Source organism: Dufourea novaeangliae, unplaced genomic scaffold (assembly GCF_001272555.1).
Source record: "Dufourea novaeangliae isolate 0120121106 unplaced genomic scaffold, ASM127255v1 scaffold72, whole genome shotgun sequence".
In the NCBI taxonomy this organism is placed as follows: Eukaryota; Metazoa; Arthropoda; class Insecta; order Hymenoptera; family Halictidae; genus Dufourea; species Dufourea novaeangliae.
The window spans coordinates 754039-776610 of record NW_015373947.1 but is presented as its reverse complement, the minus strand read 5'-3'; the positions used below and the strand labels follow the sequence as shown (position 1 = coordinate 776610).

At 42.5% G+C, this 22572-nt stretch overlaps 1 protein-coding gene across 1 annotated transcript in view; it reads left to right on the top strand.

Annotated features, from left to right (window-relative positions):
* Positions 1 to 11344, top strand: part of LOC107186114 (polypyrimidine tract-binding protein 2) — a 224829-nt gene extending 213485 nt beyond the window's left edge. The window contains 7 exon segments of the mRNA XM_015573922.1: positions 1225 to 1455; positions 4942 to 5159; positions 8031 to 8064; positions 9173 to 9265; positions 9552 to 9768; positions 9851 to 9992; positions 10500 to 11344. Of these exon segments, the coding sequence (XP_015429408.1) occupies positions 1225 to 1455; positions 4942 to 5159; positions 8031 to 8064; positions 9173 to 9265; positions 9552 to 9768; positions 9851 to 9992; positions 10500 to 10568 (1004 nt within the window). The 3' untranslated portion in view covers positions 10569 to 11344.
* The last annotated feature ends 11228 nt before the right edge of the window (positions 11345 to 22572 follow it).

Here is a 22572-nt window from a genome sequence, read left to right as displayed (position 1 = left end):
TCTACATATTAAAGTCACCGTGTGTAAATGTCCCCAATTTTTATTAACACCCTGTGTATACCCACCTTTAGTCATTTTTTTTTTTTTTGTTGGACTAAAATGCCGTCCACGTCAGGCACAGACACCCTTCTCCAGTAACCATTATTTTTATCGGTATCTCGAAAACCGTTCACCATAACCTGATACCCTCATCTCCCGATGCAACGGTAGGTAACACAACCCCCCTGTCGGTGGAGGTTAGCCTTAACCCTCGAGTAACGCCACGAGCCACCTGCACGCATATCAGGTCTGGTAATTATGTATGAAATTCATTAGCCCGTGTAAATGGCCGACAGAGAGATACAGCCGAACCAGGGTGGCAGCCACCCCGCGTCCCCACACGCGTGTGCACGTTTGCAACAATGCTCTGCTGCCTGTGGGGTGCACAGACCCGACCAAACAAACTGTGCTTCCCCACGGTTTGCCTGGACCAGCTCCAGGCTGTGTTGTGTATATCTGTTCCTCCGTACTGGGAAGCTGCATACATAATCAGACTGCGTCTTTCTAACCTGACTGCATCGTTGCTACTTCATTAGGCGCGGCCAGCAGTCGTTATTAACGCGTTGGCTACCGTTAAGGACTCCTGGGATCCGTTACTTCTGCTTGATCGTCGCTCACCTATGTCCTAATTGTGTGGTAGTTTATTTTTCAATGTTACACGTGATCGTTTACGCGTATGATCATTATAGTGTGCGTGATTTAAGCTAATACAGTAAATCCTTGATAAGTGTTGGTAGGCTCTTTGGCAGTGAACATTAAATATTTCATAAACTAGTGGTCATATGCGATTGAAAAAAATATCATTGTGTTAAACCTCGTGAAAAAGTCAGCGTTACACCTGGGGATATCCCCCTGTCAGTGCCGAAGACCCTTCGGACAATCATCGAAGATTTACTGTACTTTGTTTATGGGGCTATTCAGGAGTTTAGATTATTCTTTGGATGTTGAAGATCTAGGTTCCTCGTAAGGGGGTTCCAAACTTTTAGATGACAGTGTAAACAAAGGCACAGTAATTTATCGGTGAGTGTTCTGAGTGGGCGTTATCCCCACTACTGGACGCTTGACTGGTTCCACGGGCGACCCCCCAGTGGTGTGAATAACGCGTGAACACTCGGCGGAGCCTTCGAACACTCAACGATAATTTACTGTATAAGCGCCACAGGTTCTCCCTCAGTCCCCTTTTAGTCTGTTGAAACTTTTTATTTATCTACAATTGCTGCTGCACGTTACGCATCGACTACAGCAAGATGCAGAACCTGAACGTGAAGTACAATAACGACAAGTCGCGGGACTACACGAATCCCACTCTTCCCACGGGCGACGCGAACCTGGACGCAGCCTCGCTGGCTCTAGGTGGCGAGCTACTTCCGCAACTGCTGATGGGTGGTGGATCCCAACCACGTGCTAGAATACCTGGTGAGTAGCGATTATTTCTTAATCATCCCATTTTATCATTCTATTTTTTACTGGCCAACTATACAACATCTCGAAGTCATCTTATGTTCAGTTGAATTTATCTTGGTCATTTTAAACGTGTTATCGCAGACATAGAAGACATCATTATACAGGGTGTCCCACCTAACGAGAGCACATTTAGTATCTTACTTGCTTTTGATTTGCAGAAAATTAATTATGATAAATGCTCAGAGTGATGTGCATCAACTTCGGCACATTTTTTCACTAGTCCCTCTATCGTAGTTATTTTATTATCTAAATTACTCAAATTTGTGGATTTTTCGTATTCAAGGTCATATGAATGTCACACCATTATAGGTTGTTAGATTGGTCTTGACCTCAACTATTACTCTACGCGGATAAAAATATCTAGTCTCGTTTAAAAAAAAACATCGATGACCTTGAAATTTCTAAAAATATGATCTTGAGAAAAATGTTTGCTCATCATAGTATTTGCTTCTTCCAACCAAATAATACTTTCCCCTCACATTTTTTTTGTATCTTCAAAAACAAGTGAGATATTGAAGGCTATAATATATTATAATATACAGGGTGTCCTATTTAAAGGAGGCCACTTAAATAAATTCTCTCGTTGTAATGATATAAGAAATGTTTAACGCACAATTCATAATTTTCCAATCATGATGTTACATATGGAGCTTCCGATAATGATAAAAATAAGTATGTATATTGCACAACTGAATGATATGGGGGCATGACGAAGCGTGATCGTATTGGGACAATATTATACAGCAAATCATCGATGTGTGTTCGAATGCTCTTCGGCACTTAGTGTTCAAACGTCATTCCCACCACTGGGGGAGTTTCCCGTGGAACCAGTCAAAGTCTGAACACTCAGTCGAGCCTTCGAACACTCATCGATGCATTACTGTCGTTTCCTTTAACTCAACTGGCTACTCATACATGACCCCCACTCTGTCGACGCAAATGTCGAGTTGTTGGAAGGAATAGTCCACTTTGTGGGAATAACACTTCAATGTGACCTTCAACGACCAATCGAGTTCAACGAAGTCTAAAGAAGTATATTGTGCATTCTGGACGTTTCGTTGAAGGATACTGTGGAACCATAGGAAAACGGGTCAGTGCCATTGGAAAACAATTTCTCGCGTGGAAATGATCCAGCCAGAATCTTAACTTCCTGGAACTTCAGATATCCCCGTTCACTTCCCTCGCCATTCATCGGTCGACAAAGGGATGATAACGTCGTCAAGACAAAATTTAATTAACACCTGAGCCAGGTAGAACCGGGCAATAATGGCGCGGGGTACAATAACGAAGAAGCGAACGTCCCCGACTCGGGGACGAAGTATATGTGAAATTTCATTTCCCTCGACAACTTCGTAACCTAAGTCCCGTGTTGGTTTAACGGGAAATATTGGAACCGTCACTCCGTTTTTTTGATTATGAAAATTTAATTTTCACAGATTTTCCTATGTGTATTTCCATTGTTCCAGGAATTTCGTTCCAATATCCGGTCTCCACCACTTTTAAGAACATTCTGCCGCCACTTTTCGTTTGATCTTCGCCGCGGTGGCGCTGTTTTTGTCGCTAGGTCCTTCGACACTAGTTTCACTTTCATTCCGATCTTTTCGTTTAAATATTAGATTTACGAATTTATATTCTCTTTTGCTTAGTCATTTCAACTGTTATTTGGTCATTAAACGGATATAAAGAGAAATGAATGAAATGTCATGTAAAATTCGCAAACAATTTCATGGAAAACGGGGGGAACGAGAAACAGATCGGGAAATCGAGTAAAACGCGGGTCATCGAAATTTTACATCGTTTCCCATGATTCCCCTCGCGATGTTTTCACGGTAGTACAGCCGAGAGCCATATCGGCTGCGGATCGATGGCCCCCCCTTGGACCGGGGAATCGATCGATCAATTAGCCGTGCGATTTCCCAGCGTTCAGTCCATTAAAATTAATTATATTAATAGCAATACCGACCCGTTTCTGTCATTCGAACGATATGATAAATTGTTATTTCGTGACTGGACGAGCCTGCCGGCGTCTGCCCGCCTCCAATTTGCCGGTCGTTTTCAGCTCCATTTTCGAGCTGGATCGAATTGCGTGCGGTCAGACGGTATTATTTCCTACCGGTAAATTAATTAATTGCGCTTGCAACCGGGAGAACACGACACCCACCATCGTCGATCGATGCGACCGAACGTGTGTGCCGATTCTTCTCCCACATTTCGCCTCCTTCATCTCTGGCCCCTTCTATTTGCACGACTTTACACTTATCTTGGTTCCCACTTGGTCGACTAATGTCAGAAACTGAGAATTAACTATAGGAATTTTCATTTTGTCCGATGAGCCGGAGGGTTATGAATTTCGTGTGGATGGTAACTTCGAGATGTGATTTCATTTTTAACGTGTAACATGTTTTACCGAAAGTCTGGACGGCCAAAGTTGATACGGGAATTTGTCACCTCTCCACTTGGTAGTACAGTGTTCTGTTGATTATTGTCAAGAGCTCGGGCCCGCGTCGCGACATGCTTCGAAAAGGAGAAATGCTGCAGACTCTTGTAAATTTTTTGCCCGAAACCCAAGCCTCGGCAACAGAATCGAGGGGGGCAGTAAAGTATGCGCGTTACGAATCCCCCCCCCCCTAGGTGGGGATGACACCCTGACAAAAATCGTGTAGACGGAACACTGTATGAAGCTATGGAAAAGTGATTCACGCCTTCTACCCCTTCCATGCATCAATAGAACCAAACTGAAAATAAATACAGAAAATCATCGATGAGTGTTCGACGTCATTTCCACTATTAGGCGCGTGACTGTTTCCACGCGGGATCCCCCAGTGGTGGGGATGAAGTCTGAACACTCAGTGCCGAGGAGCCTTCGAACACTTATCGATGATTTACTGTACCATGCCAGGGTATTGAAGTGAACATTACGGTATGGAAGGGAGCAATGTTTCGTGGTTCCTGATGTGGAAGTAGATCAGCTTCCCCACCACTTGCGAATCAACTCTGGCCGTCCCGTCTTCAGTACAGTAGTCCTCGCTTAATAGACACACCTTTTCCCCGCATAATTGACGGGGACTAATCCCCACCACTTTTTAGAAAACACCTAATGTCCACGATAACTGTCTCAACGTGGACCTCAGCCTGCGTCAGTTAAGGGGCGCTACAGTAAATCTTCGATGAATGTTCCAAGGCTCTTCCATCTTCGATGAGTGTTCCAGGTATTGAGGTTTAGTACAGTGATGAAGATTGGAATCCTGAAATATTTAATCTTCAGGGCCAAGAAATCTTCGAACACTCATCGAGGATTTACTGTACTGTACTCTGAATGTTTCTATGCCCGAATAATTAGATTAACCGTACCGTCCGTGAAATAATATCCCTTGCATCTCAGCGAACCGAGGCTTGACCATGGATGTTAATTAACGATACTTTGTAAATTTCCTGAAGTAGAGTCCATTGCAGGGGCACCGGGTGTGCTGCCCACGCCCTTTGCGGCGATGCACGGTCTACCCTCGCCCCTAGCGGGTCCTTACAACGGAGTGCCCTCTGCCGGAGGATTGGTCGGACTGGGCGGTTTCCCGCTTGGCGCTGCGGGCCTTGGCGTCCGTGTGCCGCCCAACGCGCAGGCCTCCGCGGTGTTGTTGGTCAGCAACCTGAACGAAGAGGTAAGTGGATCCACTAGGGCATTAATTGTCCCGTTGCAAAACGATGGCCCCAAGGTCAAAGAGATCCAAAATCGGAGCACGAAGAAAGACCTTACAGATATTGGGGTCGAATGCTGGACCCCATTTTCGACATTGCGTGTTATACAGGGTGGTCCACCTAAATATTTCCTTCAGTTCTGATTATATAAAAAAATATGTTGCATGCAATTTGAATAGTGTTGAAGGATGGAATAGGCTGCAAAGAATATTTTTATGCCAAGGTTATTTTTCTCGAAGTTCTCAAGGTCATTTCAAGGTCATGTCATTAAAATCTCTGAATACCTTGTAATGTCAGCTACAATATGTAAGGGAAAACAATATACACTTTTATTTCAGTGAGAACCCTGGAAAAAATGACATCGTCACAAAAATATTCTTTATAGCCTATTCCTTCCTTTGACACCATTCAAATTGTTTGCAACATATTTTTTATATAATCACAACTAAGGGTTGTATTAGGTGGAACACCCCATTATAGTGCAGTGACGTAATTGCTACCAGTCTCGTGTTAGCATTACAAGACAGATTGAAAATGTCACTTTAGGAGTTTTCGATGTTTCACTAAGTTTCGAAAAGAATCTCTAACGAATGTTGTTTTCTTCGTGTCTCTTTTGTTCATCCACTGAAGGACGCAGAACGTCGATAAATGTCGAGAGAAATCGATCATTAGGATGATTGTTTGCTCCCGATCGACCGATTGCGCTCTTTCGATTAGGATTACTTTCATTCGACACTGAGAGAAATAACCCAGACGTTTATTTCGGTGACAACGGTAATTTCATAATTTACTTTTGTGTATTGTCAGTTCAAGGCCATCAGAGATCTATTCCCCCCCGACGATTCTGGCATGTTGTAGTTTTAGAAATCACGATTCACAGTAGGGGCAGTGGCCTTAAACCGACTTAATTTTTATTCGATTATGTTTACCATTTTTTAATATTATTTTTGTAAAGATATCATTGTTGTGAAGATTTCATTTATATTCTGTGGGCTTGTAAAATATTTCATTTCTCTCAGTGTCCGCCTATGTACACGAAACTGGCTTAGGTACGTACATATACAACGAAAGTTACGCAAATAACTGGCGATACGATTACCAACGTAGTGCTACGTAGGCAAACCCTTGCAGTCTCTTCATCCCCCTCGACTCGAGCCTTCCCTTGCCGAGAGCAGTCCTCGATACGCTCGTTTTTTCTTCTTCTTTTTTACGATCATCTCTTCCTATCATCGACCGATTGAAACGAAATCCGTTCTCGCGGAAAAGTCTGTAATTATTTCATTTCATCGGTATCGAGCGAGTGTCTCGTTCGGCAACCAGGGAAATCGAGGTCTTCGATACGTATGCAACCCCTATTTTATGTCACGAACCCTTTATATCTTAACCCCAACCACCCACCCCCGCTCATTTTCGAAACACACATATAGAAATCGTTCCGAACGTCACCATTCTCTGTCCTGACGTGAGATTCGTAGCGTTGTAGGCTACAGTGTCACTTCCTGCGAGGCGTCTTTTGTCTCTAAGCATTTTTCACACAGAAATATTATCTTGAAAAAAAAAAAAAAAATAATTAAAATGTGTAGTCACTCGACCTGATCGAATACTCGGTCGGTAACATAGTGATGCTGCTCTGTCGGTAACGTAACACGTTAAGGTGTGTATCCATTTGTTTCCTATCCTCGTATCGTATCACGATACGGTACATTTTCATGCGCAACGATGCACTGCTTGCCCGTTCACATTGATACACAACAGTGATACGATTCGAGGATATACAACAAGTGGATACGCACCTTTAGAATCTAGAAACGAAAGGCGCCTCATCAAGAAACTGTGTGTCGACGTCACACTTCGCAGCTGCAACTGTTGTCACTACTGTACTATAACTATGTGTACTTACTATCGTTGCGCCGCGCGCACAAGCTTCGGACCACTGTCTTTTTCCTCTAGCAGACGTTCGAATATATCTTCATATATTCGATCTTTTTTTTTTTTTTTTTTTTTTTTAATTTTAACCTCTCGCGAAATTATTCTCGCGTTACGAGGAACGACAGAACCACGAGGGATTCATATTGACGAGAAGGTCCCGCTGTCTCTCTGCTTCACTCCGTCTCTCTATCTGTCCTTCTCTGTACTGTCACTGTTTCTTTATCTGTTTTCTCTTCTCACGATTGCGGAGGGCCGACAGCCGAAGGAAAATCGTCCGGAAAACTGTGGTTTCCACCTCTTTCGCTGACGTGTATGTGTATACGTCGGTACATTGTCGAATCGCGCCTCGATCTTTGCTGTATGCCACGTATATAACGTAGAAGAAACCTCTAATAGTATAACTACACGATAACTGCTCATGATCTTTTTATTAGTGTTAACGTGGTTCCTTCAGTTTTTAAATATTTGTACACAAAAAATTTCAAAATTGTTTAGAATGTCTTGAAATTAATAGTAGAAACTTTTGTAAGTTAAGTTTAAAATTATTGAAAGAAATTAAGTTGGTCACTTAACCTCACTTCTCCCACTATGTCTCATTAGTACATTTAAAACCTCCTAACTGAGAGTGGGGGAAGTGATTTTACGAAACCAATTGATTTTGTCTCATCTAAAGATTGTATTTAACGATGGAAGTTCATTTTTCTTTGAGAATTCATATTTTTAGTTTAAAATTGGTATCGACGTGCGATTCGACGTTGTACTTTCTGACGCAGCGAAAGGTCTGAGGTGAACTCGATTACAACGAGGCATGAGAATCGTGAAACTTGTGCGCGTGCCAACACTATTACATTGAATCCTATTTTACTCGCTGACTACTGACTGGACTCTGTCTGTTCTCTGTGTAGATGGTCACGCCTGACGCTCTCTTTACCCTGTTTGGTACGTCTCTACATTTATATTATTAATTATATTACATTATTAATTATTATATTTACATGCGTGGACACACACACACACACAAAACAATAGACCACGTTTCTCTACGTGTTTCTCCCGCGTGTTTGGCAGCATTTTTTGAGAGTAAGCGGAAGGAACAAACAAGAATTTACAATTTTTTTTTCATTAATTTATGCTGAATGAATGATAATTACACCGTTACACATCGAAAACACGAACACAGAAGTAATAGTCTGTTCACGATCGTCGCTATCGACGTCGTCATACCACGAAAAAAAAAAAGGATTTTTCTTCTATTCTAAAAGTAAACTTTTGTTGAATGTGTTTCACTACTTTTTTTTAGTATACAATTCTCGATCATTGTCACTCTCCTATTCACGTATATTTAAATCGAGAATTTATTCATGTTTCATTCGTTTCTGGTATTCTCGTTTAACGTTCATATATTTTCTGATATTTTCGTGATTTCAACTTATTTTATTACTACAGCTGTCTCATTCCATCACATTTCACACCCATGCCATGATCATCGAATCATTGTCCGCTCGGCGATACATTATTATTTTTTTTTTTCATGTTCTCTACTCTCAAGCATCTCTTCTAAATTCGTTTTCGTTAATATTTTATTAATATCAGTTCCAGACACCTTAATATTACAGAAGCTTTCGCTTATTTTACGTAATTCCATAGGAGCTCACTTCTCAGGGGTCGAAAGGCTTAGCTATAGTTCGATGAATAAAATCTAAAAATTTCTGTTGTTTCATAAGTAGGCTGTAACGTTTTATGATCTTTTAGCAAATCTAATTCGAATTCTTTTACATAGACATGATTATGTCAACGAAATTTGATGCTTATAAATGTTTCACAACGTTTGAATGAGTTTGACGATGTTTGAACAAGTTTGACGATGTTGTAGCTGAACCGATCGTCCCCGTTGCATGTCCCAGAATTTAGTCCGATCGTACCCCGATCTCGATCGACTGAATTTATTGTCCCGATATTATCCTTAGACGCCACCATTTAAAAAAGCTTGGTTCATGGTGGGCCAGTCGATCTTATTAAAAGTGCTGTTTGCGTGTTGTGCATGTAGGCGTTTACGGGGATGTACAGCGTGTGAAGATTCTCTACAACAAGAAGGACTCGGCACTGATTCAGATGGCCGAACCACACCAGGCACACTTGGGTAATTACAATTAAATACTATACGTATGAAAACTTAACTGCTCGAATCAGTTTGAAACCGTTTGATCAAGTTTGACGAGGTTTGAAACCGTTTGATCAAGTTTGACGAGCTTTAAAACCGTTTGATCATGTTTGTGAGGGTTTAAAATTACGGTTACACTTGAAAGGACTTGAAATTAGAAGTTTACGTCGATCGATCGTCCTCTAGCGAAATCTTAAAAATACTAAAACGTACGTGGAAATGTATTCCCGTTTAGTCATTTTTAATGATTCCTTGTTTGCAACAGCACTGACACACATGGACAAACTGAGAGTGTTTGGGAAGCAGATCAAAGTGATGCTCAGCAAGCATCAAACTGTTCAGTTGCCGAAGGAGGGTCAGCCAGATACAGGTCTCACAAAGGACTACACCAACAGTCCTCTTCACCGATTCAAGAAACCGGGATCGAAGAATTATCAGAACATCTATCCACCCAGTTCGACTTTGCATTTATCCAATATTCCGTATGTGATATATTTCTAAAATTATATTAGTTAAGACGATGGAATGATAGTTAATCATTGCTCCGTTATTGTTTCCCTTCAGTAATACTGTAACCGACGAGGAAATCAGGGACGCTTTCACCAAGAACGGCTTCACCGTGAAGGATTTCAAGTTCTTCCCCAAGGATAGGAAAATGGCCCTCATACAGATGCCTAGTATGGACGATGCTGTTGCTGCCCTGATCGTGAGTATCTTCTCTACGAGTCCAAGGTCATTTGAAGGTCATAGTATACCACATCGTTGAACCTCGTCCTGCTATCAGCTATTACACTATAAAGTTGAAAATATATGGTGTCGTTTAAAAACCATCAATGACCTTCACACGACCTTGAAGACATCAAGAATCAGAAAATTATTTATATCCTCATATTTGCCCTCTTGAACAGTACAACCATTCCTTTTTAACCGTTTTGCTTCTACCTTCAATCCTAGCGGAAATATTTATGTGTTCTGTTTCTCGTGAATCACCCGGTATATAACCTATCGTCATTCTTTTGTCAGAAACAAACTGAACAAAATAATAGAAAATTGAGTCATAGAAGTTCCCCTAGCTGTTACAAACAAACTTACTATAGTGATATAGTCATAAAAGATCCCCTAGTTCCAAAGTTCATAGTGGACACCATGTGGCCCAGACATAACCTCGTTTGCTACCATGACGCTAAAGACATGTACCTTTGAATTGTTCCAGAAAATGCACAACTACCAGCTGAGCGAATCCAACCACCTAAGAGTATCGTTCTCTAAAAGCATCATCTAACAAGAATCAGAATCAATCGATCGGCAGTGGTACCAGCCCTACGCCCTAGTCCCCTTTTGGTCACCCGGCTCAGCGTATGACTGCGAATGATCCGCGCGATGGGCCCAGTCAGTCGTTTATACGTTCCTGCAAGGGCATCAACATTATTGACTGGCCGCCATTAAATAGTGTTTGGCTCAACAGCAAAAAAACAAAAAAAAAAGAAATGAAAAGAAACAAAGCAGCTTGAAGGGGAGGGAACCACCTTCGACACATGAGAGGAAGCCTAGCCTTCTTGTCCCCCAATTGGGCAACCTCTGGTGGTCCAAGGACTCGTACTTCCGGTCATCTGGGGGGGAGTACACAACTGTCCTGTCCAATTTCGATAAATTTTTGTTCTCAATTTTTCATCCAATAGAGACGCTAAGGGGTTCACGCCTCTCACACTCTGGGACCGCAAAAAAGGATTAGGGTTGCGAATACAGAAGAACCGCGAGCGCGCGAAGTTAGGGGGTCCGAGTTCGTTGTGATCGAAACAGTTAAAATCTGCGACTCGTTACGGTTAAGGGGACCGGTGCTGGTTTTCCAGAACAACGCGATAATGAATTTCCTTAAGAGAGAAAGAGAGAGAGAGAGAGGGAGAGAGAGAGAGAGAGAGAGAGACAGAGGGAGAAAGATAGGAAACACACGACTAGATTTCTTCGAAAGCCAGGACCGTTCAGAGAGAAAGAGAGAAGTGAAATAGGGGACGCGTATATCTCCCGTGTAGACGAAAAGAGAACGCACGAGTAGTCTGAAGGGAGTACAAACGTGACACCGCTAGCCGGTCGCGGCCAAGCGGAACTACACACCTTCAAACTGAGTAACGTGTTAAGGATTTTTAAAGTTAAAACGGATCACGGGACAGTCGTCTCGTTGGATCGCGATCAAAGAATTACGGCGTCTTTGTTAGCTTGTAAGAGATTGGTCGACGTTTTTCGGTCGGCTCGAGAGCGCGACGTGCACAGTTTTAGGACAAAGCGAAGAAGCAAAATCATAAGAAAGTAGAGGTACCCGATAATGATAATGATGATGATGATGACAATGTTCGATTTCTCGTGTTGCAGCCACCGAGTGTGTCGGTCCTGACATTTCAACTTGCGTGGACACTTCGAAATTCACGTGATCAAACGGCTTAATTGTCGGGTACTAAGATTTAACCGTTAAGGCTAATTGTCAACGGGACCCTTAGCTATTTTTTTCGCGAGGTGACCGCGCACTTTCCCCGCCAGACAATCGTGTCAACCTCCAAAAGGTGCTCGATTGGGCTGGGAGAAAGACGCGCGAGCCGGTTATTTGAGGTTTCTTCCGCCACGCGTCGCAGCCGCTGCTTCTCCGTGGGCCACCCGGTATTCTTATTTTTTCTTTAACTATTTCCTCTACTTTGTTTCCTTTCTAAAGTGTACCTTCAGTATTCTCGACGGCTGTATCCTAGCTAGATCGACGTCGACGCGTGTCCGGGTTCAATCGTGTACGCGGCTCGACTGGCCACGTGGCGGGGATCGTTAACGCTGTCGTACGTCGTTGCAGGTGGTATTTTTATAATTTGTATGTTCGACGATAAGTATTAATCACACGTACACGCACACACGCACACATACACAGACACACGTACACATTTTTCAGACGCAGGTCTCTTAGCTGTTAGGTGCTTAGGATTGTGTAGAATCTTTAATCGTATTAATAAGGAATCAAGCCACCACGTATATCGAGAAAAGGGGAAGGTGTGAACCGTTAAACATATCGCTAATTAAACAAAAAATACAAAAACGAGTTTGTACGTGGATTAGAAGGGAGAGACCGTATCAGTGGGGAAATCATGTCTGGAACGCCTGGAAGACGGTTCCGCGCCTCCACAGGAGGGATCCTGTCGCAGCGTCGAACCTCGTCTCGGTCCGGTTGACGATTAGTTCCTGATCTCCAAGCATTCCTTTCGATAGAAAAAAGAGAGAGAGAGAGAGAGAGCGTGCTCACCCCACATACACGCAACCCTCTAAGTTAGGCGACGTGTTAGCGCGAACCGAATCAGAGGGAGCTGTAGGGGAGGGGTAGGATCTGTTGTGTTTTTTGAATGATGTTTGAACCGCTGGTGTGTCGTGTAAGATAATAAGGTAAAAAATGATGAAAACTATGATAAACACGTAGCCGTTAGTTCGCAGAGCGTAAATATATTATATATTAACGAGTGGGAGAGGCCCAGATGGAACGGTTTTTCCAGCCGAGATGATGAAACGGGTAGAGAGAACGATGAGGCCGCGAGAATATACGGACCTCCCACCGAAACACAAACACACACATACATATACACGTATCAATCTTCGTGTCAAGAGGCGAGAACAAATTTATCAGTAGTGTTGTAGCGTCGTCGTGATGAGAACGGGCCTCCCTAACGGGGACCGTCCCAACGATGTTCCGGTCGTTCGGGACGCTGTTGCTCCTGACGGGGGACCCGACGATTTTTGTCTAATCGACGTTCTGTTGGAGTCAATTAAATCTTATTAAATATACGTATCGATCGTAGAAGGTAGGGAATGTGCGTGAGAGTGGGGGTGGAAGTGGCTGGCTGCGAATGAGAATCATAGAGAACGGAAGGGAGAGAGAGAAAGAGAGCGTGCTTGAGCGAGTGCTTTTGCGTGAGCCAGAGAGAAAGATACTGATGAGGCGAAGCGAAGAAACAAGAAGAAAATTTACAAAAAAATATATATAACAAAAGCGAGTGCCGGCCCGGGCAGTGTTGTTTGTGCCAAAGTAGGCTAGCCGTTAACTCTAGGGAGGGATCTCCTGATCAGCCATTCGGGATTAAGCCCCTTCTGATGGTTCAAACTTTCAGCTGCTAGACTCTTGGTCCAATGGGATCTTTATCTATTGACTCCTGATCTCTGGATCGTTCTAGACGGTTGCAGGTTCATGATATCGAGATTAGATCCTCTTGGGTGATGTGTTTAGACTCCGATTCTTAGCCTAGAGACTAGATCGTTTTGGGTGAAGGGTGTAGACTTTGATTCTTAGTCCAGAGACTAGATCCTCTTGGGTCTCTAGAGTCTAAAGACTAGACCCTCTTGGGTGATGGGTATTAGACTCTGATTTTCAGGTCTGATTGATCTCTGGGAATCAGAAATTGGTCCAGGTAGTTGTACATCTATCTGAACTGATAGAGCCAGTTAGTCAGAGGTTAAATCCCCAGTGGCTGTATGGAGCAAGAATCGACCAATCAGTAGAGACGTAGCGAGTAGCCGGCATGAGCGAAGGGGCCAGTCTTTGCATCTATGATCTGTCTTTCGAATCTCTGATATATTTACATTATTTAATCTGACGACTGCATTTATAGATTCTACCGAGACGTGGAGGGAAGCGTCCAAGCGGGACGCTCACTCGTCACATACGCACGTCCACACTGGGGTACACGAACACAGACATACATCACGTTTCCAGTTTTTCTGGGTTAGACTCTTCTGTGACTTCCTTGGGATAGGCTTGTTTCCAGTGTTCTTTTCCGTTCGATTTTGATTATCAAGGGGACACTTCATTCTTTTCTGATGATCATTGGACAAGTAATAGTAATATGCAACAGACATTAGTCACAGTTCTTTTTAGTAGCTTCAGTACGCAAATTGATTGTTCTTGTTAAATTACACTAATTTCCAATCTTCTATCCGAAGAACAGTTTTATTTTAGAAATCAGCAGTGAAAGTTCTGTCTACTTGAGCATCAATTTTGGATTTCATTGCCTCGCAGTTCAACAAGTTCCCGTCTTCTATTTTAAGGTTCTCTTTTTAAGTATTAAATAGGCCCTTTCAATTGTCCCGCGCTAATAACCGCCGCAGCTAGCACAGAACGATGCTGCGAGCCCCGATTTTTCGTGGGCGCTAAAGGGATCACTTGAAGGCCTGCCGCACAATAGTATTTCTGGCACAATATCTCGTAAACGTACCTGAAACGCCTGTAATACCGTCGCCTGGAGTGATGACGGAATCGATGATGTTCCATCAACGGCGTGTTGACGATTCTTTGCGCTGATTTTACTGGCGTTCTCGACGAGTTTCTGGACACATTCCGCTCACACATACACACACACACACCATACAAAGGACACGCACACAGGCAGTTATTGTTTCGTTCAATCATTTTGTCACGTTGAACATGATTCGATTCCTAGGGGAAAATATAAGCATAATTTTTTGTCTCGATCTGGACGGTCTAAATACATTTAGGACATCTATGGTATCCAACTTGTTACTAAGAAATTAACATACTAGAATTGCTCTCCTAGGAATTGACAGTCTTCAGCGTCGACGAGACTATAACTTCTAACCGTTCATTGCGATCACAATGATTTCCACTTCTTCCGTCTGATTTCGAAGGGGGCTACCGTCTCTGGTGCTCCCTCATTTCCGCCAAAATAGAAGGGAAATTTATGGGATTTTTAAACGAGGGACAGTAGTGAAAGCTTTAACAAAAATCAATTCGGTGAATCAAACGGGACAGCCGTACCGGGTTGTGGATTATCATCTACAGGGTGTTCGGAGTGTATCGCACAATTTCGGTTTGTAGATGGCGATGTAGGTCGATGTTCGTTTTTCCTGTTCATAATCTTTTTCAAATGTCGTCATTTAATTGTCAAATTTTTTTTTAAAAAGTGTATTCGAAATTTTCGAGGATCATAGCATGGTGTTGTCTTAGAGAAAGATTAATCAGCATATCATTGGACTACGTGAATGGTTTAAATTTTAGGTTAATTTCCAGTGACAGTTTCGTGCGGGCTAGTGAAAGTTGAATTACTGGTCTAGAAAACACACCCTGTAGACGATTTAGATCGAATATATCATTAGCTGGGTTGAGGGGGGCCGAGGTGAGGGTTGGGATAGCCAGCACTCGCTACATGGTGTCGCAGATACTCAGGCTCCGAAATTTCTCCAGACCAACTTAAACTCCTTGCGAAATTCTAGAAAAAAAAGTTGTTCTATTATATATATATACATATGATATATATGTATACATATTCAACGTAACTTCCTGATATAGACGACGTATTTTTATATGCTACAGCGACTAATGGCAAGTATCTCGAGTGCTCCGATCGTTCAAAGTAGGCGTACTATTCAAATAAATCCCAGCAAATTCCACCATGGATAGTCCTTTTCCATTTCGCCCTTCGCGGACGTTAAATTCTCGATGGACTAAACCTGATCCATACATTTCTTTCACTATTTCGAGAACTTTATGTACTGGATCGCTGAAACATTTGACGGACCTTAAAATCACATCCTCAGTAAGATCGAATCCCTTTTCAAACCGAGTTACTTCGCTGTGAACCTACAGGAAGATTAAACTGTGACAATCAGCCTATCAAACGTCATGAACACCCTCGTCAAACCCCATCAAACTTCATCAAACACGGTCGAAAAAAATTGTCCAAGTACAGATCATTTCCCTGACGACAGTCTGTCAGAGGTAGCCAACAGCCTTGAACAGTGACTTCCGATGTCCCAAAGGGTTGAACGCTGAAATTAATCGAGAAGCAGTCCTCTTTTCTGAATCAGTATGCTACAGTGACCACCGTATCGCGGAGGGGAAGTAGGACGATTATAAAAATATCGAGTCGAATCCAAATCGTAAACGGAAACATTGAAAGAGAGAGAGAAAAAAAAAGTAAACTGTTCGGACCAAGGAAATTCGGGGTCTGGTTCGAGCCACGCAGTAGACGAAGCTTAGCCTACAGAGGTTATTAGTAGTTTAAAAAAAAAAAAAAAAACAATGGCATGTATGTAAAGAAACGTTCGCGAAACACGAACCTATACACAGACGGACACGTAGAGACATATATTGGACACGATTAATACACGAACACAACATTACGTATATCCTCCTACACATATATACATATATATTTGATATATCGCATTATAAACAGGTGTGTCCAAAAAGTGCGTGACGACTGCATCCCAATAATCTATATTTTATTAATAAATGATAAGTCCTAGGCTAACCGACGTTATGGAATATTGTAATGAACTAGAAAAAAAAAACGGAGATTAATCTATTATGAATATATTGTATGTGCTGTAGGGATACGTGAGAGAAAGCGAGAGAGAAAGAGAGTATGCCGAAGGAAAGAGCACGCGATGAAAAAGGATCGAGAGAATGAACCCAGAGAGATAGGGCACCGAGAGGATGGTCCGTAATGAGTGAAAAATCGCGTGTATATGAGACGTGTTTGAAAAATTAATTATCGGTAAATGTGTAAAGTATATCGTTAAAGTTCAAGGATGTGGTCTGCTTGCCTAATCGGGGCCTTAGGCGTCGTTCGAACCGAGATTAAACTGGACCAGCGCTGAGTCGTCTTGTCGTAAGACCAGGGCAACCGTGCTCCGATTCACGATCGGTTGTTTAATAGGAGACGATTCAGAGCTGTCTGGACCATCTTCCCTCCAGTGGTGTGGATGTTAGGTCGACGGGGATCACAGGGATGGGGGACCGATTTAATCCGTTTGGAACGGGCTGGCAAGATGAGAGATACCTTTAACGCGCACCCAAAAGCCAGGATCGGGCATCAATGGGTGCCGGTTGTTGAATTAAGCGAGTATTTAATTTTTCCTACGAGGCGAAAGCGTTTAAAAGACACACAGGGTCAAGCAGAGTGGTGACAATGAAACCTCGAGAAAGAGAGAGAGAGAGAGTGAGAGAGTGAGAGACCAAACAAAAAGGGGGATCTCGATGGGCAGGATACCTATGACGTTTGTAGGTTAGGATCGAATTATCATGTAGCTCGTTGGATCAGTTCCAAAGTGTCTTCCAGGCTCAGTCTAGTTATCGATCATCGCCACAGTTAGCTTTTCTAAGACTTACCACGACCTATCACTGCTACAGAGTTAGCTACCCAGATAGCTAATGGAGATTCGGGTTCAGTGCCCAGTGAGAAGGTTTCGGCTACAACACGAGACATCATGATTTCCAACTTCGTTGCCAGTTAGGACACTTTGCGACTGGCTCAACGCGCCTCTTTTCTTTTCCTAGAGAAAGATCTCCAACTTGGTCGGGGTGGTGTTTGATATAGTGTGCCTGTTGACCGAGTGATTCCACGATCTTCTTGCCTGCTTTTCTCTTCCATGGAAGCCACTCGTCCTCTAGACAAGAGGATAGAATCGATCACGATTGGTCACTCGACGAGATCCTGACGGAAGTCCGGTCTTCTGACCAGCCCAGGACGGTGTAGGTCTCGATTGCTCGACTTCTGTTGTTCGTTGGTCGGTCGTTAGAGCCCGCTATCGCTGTTTCAAAGTTCACGTGTCGCCAATAGGAACGAAAGGGATCGGAAACGGAAGAGAAAGTCAGTACGAGGCTGAACCGGTGCTGAAGTTGGGACTCTGAGACTCCAGACCCGACGTGCGACGACACCTTACCGACATACCCCCGAAACAAATGATCCGAATAAACGAAAAAAAGAATTTTTAAAAGGAATACTCTGGTTGGCGTCCTCCGAACCGAGGCAGTCCACTAGACGCGATACAATCCGAGGGATTTATTAACGAGACCGAAGGTGTAACAAGTTAAAATCACGAGAGACTTAGAGATTATCTAAGGAAGTAGTTGTTAAGTCGATGAACAAATCAGAGTTAAAGAAAGGACGAAGTCATTACAAGCTGTAAAAAAAAAAAAAGAAGTTAGAGGTGTTAACGATGGTGGAAAACAATGTAGCGTCTTAGACTCGTGTAGCGAACCCTTTCTAATTAAGCCTCCAGAATTTAAACGAGTACTATGTATAGTTAAACGACAATCACTCGACTCTCTGTATCGATATATAATTTAACGAGGAAAAAAAAAATAAGCGAATTGTTGAGCCGTCGGGAAAGCCGTCGATTATCCTTCCCTCGTGTCACCACGTTTCATCTCTGCTTCAGTTCTCCATCCTACGTTCTTTTTCTCATTATTATTCTGCCCAATCAAAACCTAACTCTAGACCTCAGTTTCGTGTGCTCAATTCTGTCTATCGTGTTCTTGCCCTATCCAGACTGGTCTGATCCGAATGTAACCTCAGACCTAACTTGGGTCTGACTCAAACCTAACACAAACCTTGTTTCAACCAATTCAATTCTGTTCCGGGTCCATTCTTGTCTGCCCCAGAGTGGCTTCCTGATGTTTCGGTTTATTTGGTTCATTTCGAATTCCAGATTATGTCTGACTGATCTCTTCCCCCCCCCTCCCATTTCCTGAAGTTGTCCTCGATTCCTCGGCGACGGTAGCAATTCTCAACGCTGATCCAGACATGACACCTGTTTCAAAATGCTGAGAATCGCTTATGGTTAATGCATGTTTTGAAGATTCCGATAAGGAAGAAGTATTTTACGTTAGTTACAAGGGAAATCGAAGTTAACGCCAGGCATCAGAGGATCAACTATTAGGGGATACTAATCGTGGGCCAGAAATTGCGTTGCAAGTCACAATCAGCTCGCCTCCGGCAAGGACAAATCAATTTTCATTTTGTACGAGGAACAAACACGGAACGATTTCCGTGAATCAATTTGTCAGGGCGGGCGTTTTACAGTTAAGGCTCTTTATAGTTCGTTCGATTAGGGGATTAGTTCTGTCGCGAAGAAGTCAGTAGGAAAAACGGTAACTGTTCACCGACGCACAAACGGGGGAGAGGCATACACTGATAAGAATCGGTTCTCATCGTACAGATCGCTCGTTATTGAATTGTACGCTGTTCTGGAACGTTTGTTGCAGAAAATCGCATCAGGCTTAGATGTCGAGCTAAAACGATGTTAGCACTGAAGGATCTTTGTTAGCTGAGTCTCCCTTGACGAAGCATTTTCATTGTCAGTGCCAACAATTCATATTTCCAGTTGTTCGGTTTCACGAAAAATTTCCAAAATCACCCCGAGGAGCATATAACATTAGCCAGATAGACCCCTAAGGCCTAAGATCTCATATGATCCAGATGTAGATAGATAGTCCGGTTGACACCGATATACTCTCAAGCACCAAAATTAGCTAGAAGGTTTCTCTTAAGTTCATAATACAGACTGGTCGTTCGTCAATAAACGTAATCTTTCATCGTACAAACAGAGGATATAGTATCCAAATCGAGGATTATCAAAGAGGACTCTTATGTATGTTCGATCAATGTATAGTTCAATGTCGACCGACGATTCCTATATGAAGCATTTACACCGACGCTCGCCAATCGGTTCCATTTATACACACATGGGACAAAAATACACACCACACACACACTGGCTAGACCACACACGCATATACAGACATAGAGGCAACACGAGGTGCACATGGTGTATTGGGACACGTACCGAGTCGCTCTTCCACGTGTCTTCTTCCGGCACGACGACGCGATTTATTATACACGATTTACTACTACGATTTTTATACCTCAATTACAGAGCCTCCCTGCAGAAAGTATTTTTCGATTTTTGCGCGTTCAAGACGACGGGCCCGGAAGTGCTTCCTTGCACAGTAAGACGCGTTTCCCCGTATACGTTTCTGCTCCTTGACGCATTGTGATACATATAATATCGTAGAAGAATAAAAAAAAAAAAAAAAGGAAGAAAGGAAATAACGACGAGTACAGTGTTCTCTCTCTATAAGCGTGTTTTTCGTCCCCGTTATAACTGCGTGATCCCCACCACGCCACCAGAACCATCGGCAACGAGCATGCGCAGTCGATGGCGGGAGTGGTGGGGCGCAAGCGCTGAGTCATACGACAGCGCCGACGTCATTCATGTCCACTGCTTCTCTATAGTAGCACCGTGCGAACCAACGTGACGCCACCGTTGCAGAGGGAATACTGTGCTTGGAATAGGGTAAAAATATTTCTGTCATTTCTTTTCCACGTGAATAATTTAGAGGAGTCATGTAATTAAAGAGACTGTGGATTTTATGCGATTGAATGAAAAATATTTTAATGAAATTTAAGAACCTTCTCTTTGCGATACATTGCAGCTGGTAATTGGAGCAACGAATTTTTGATTAATTACATGAAAATCCACAGTCTGGTTATAATTTAAAGAAAAATTGTAGACTTAATATTGAGCGGAAGGGGTAGATCTTGGTTCGAAACGCATTGTGATGATATATAGCTGCTCTTTGAATCTTCGTTTCCGCAGATATGGTGCAACTTGGTCACTTCCGTGGCAGTGTCTTTTCGACGTCTTTCACGCGTCTCGCGATGCGGACGCGCCTTCCCACCCCCTATACACCTTCTTCGAACGAGCATTCTTCATCCGATAATATTCAACCCCGTTGACTTCCGTGTAACCCATTTAGTGTCGTATTATTTTTCGCCGTTGCGTGTCTTTTTAAAAAAAAAATATATATACACACTCCGACGCTTCTTTCTTTCTGTAACGTTCTCTATATTTTTTTGTTTGTTTACGTTTTACTTACCACGATTATTACTACCTATTATTATTATCGCTACTTTTTAATCGTCTCACCGTTTATCACCTATGTTCGTTACTATTAATCTAGCGCTAATTATTAATTACTCATTTAACTCCTTTATCGTTGTTATTCCCTAGTTCGTACCCTCTATTTACTATTTCGTTTTTTTTTTCTCTTCTAACTTTTGTCTTCTTTCTTTTTTTTTAATTCTCTTAACTCTAGACGTTGCGTGTCTAGCGAAACGAGACGCGTTCAGCACGATGGCGGAGCACCGAGCTTAGCTTAGCAGGAAAACGGGATAATATACAAAATAAAATATGATCGAGCGGACGAAGAAAATGGAAAATGGACGACAAAAAAAAAGGAGTACACGCGCGATAACTTTTTTTGTATATCGATCCCGGCGATTAATTTTAGTTGGACCGTAGTTTAGGCTCGTTACGTTTCTTTCTTCTTCTTTTTTTTTTTAATTAATTCGGCGCTGCTATTGTCTAATCTAATTCTGTCACCCTCTGTCGCTCTCAGACTCTTCAAATTCTCTATTCTACTCTCTCACGCTTATAGTGATTCTGTCATTTTCTCATTCTCTGTATCTATCTCTTTATCTCTCTCTTTTCTCTATTCTTCACTCTCTCTCTTTCTCTCTCTTAGTACGTATATCGTATACCTTGTATTACTTCTAACACTTATCACTAGACAGCAGACGTTTATGTGTACGAAAAAAAACAACAAGATAGTAATTTAACAAAATTTTATAAAGTTCTGATGAAATTGAAGAAAATTCAAGATAAACGATTCAAACGTGTAAACGTGTGCTGTCTATTTATCGCTATTACTCTTACTATATACTATCGTCTCTACTATTGTCTACTTACTATTGTCTATTTACTATTACTAGTAGCGCTACTATCTCCGCCTATGGACTGTGCTGGCCTAAGTCGCCCTCCCCCGGTCTCGTCGATACAAATTTCGAATATTTAATAACTGTGTTTTAATCGTTATTTTAATGAATTATTTTACGATCGCGTCAGAACGAACGCCGCAACTGCGATCAGTGCGTCAGCACAGTGTGGTCTCGGTAATTTCGAAACGTTCAGAAATTTTTAATCAACTCCTGGTTACCCCCTGTCATCCATTATTCTATGACTCTTTCCGTTGACAAAACTGTTGACGCTGGAAAAGCTGCGTCAGCAAACGGAAAGCGTTAGAATGAAAAATGAAAACCTGGTCAGTCGCGTCAACAAGAAAATTCGAAGCTGGCCGGTTGCGTCAACAAGAAAATTAGAAAGTTCGTCGCGTCAGCAAGAAAATTGAAAAGCTGGTCGGTCGCGTCAGCGAACGGAATGCGTCAGAAAGATAATGGAAAGACTTTGAACAAATATTTTTTTCTTGTTAAGTTATTGTCTTAATAGTGGATACAGGGGGTGGAAAATAATCTATTCAAATTTTGCGAACGACGAAACAGGGCGATTTAATTTTTCACCACTCACTGTACACCTTCCGTGATTTCTGCGACAACGCTCGCCTGTTTTTTTCTTTATTTTTTCTTTTTTTGTTTTAGTTTCTCGCCTTATGCTCGCCGAAGTTTTTC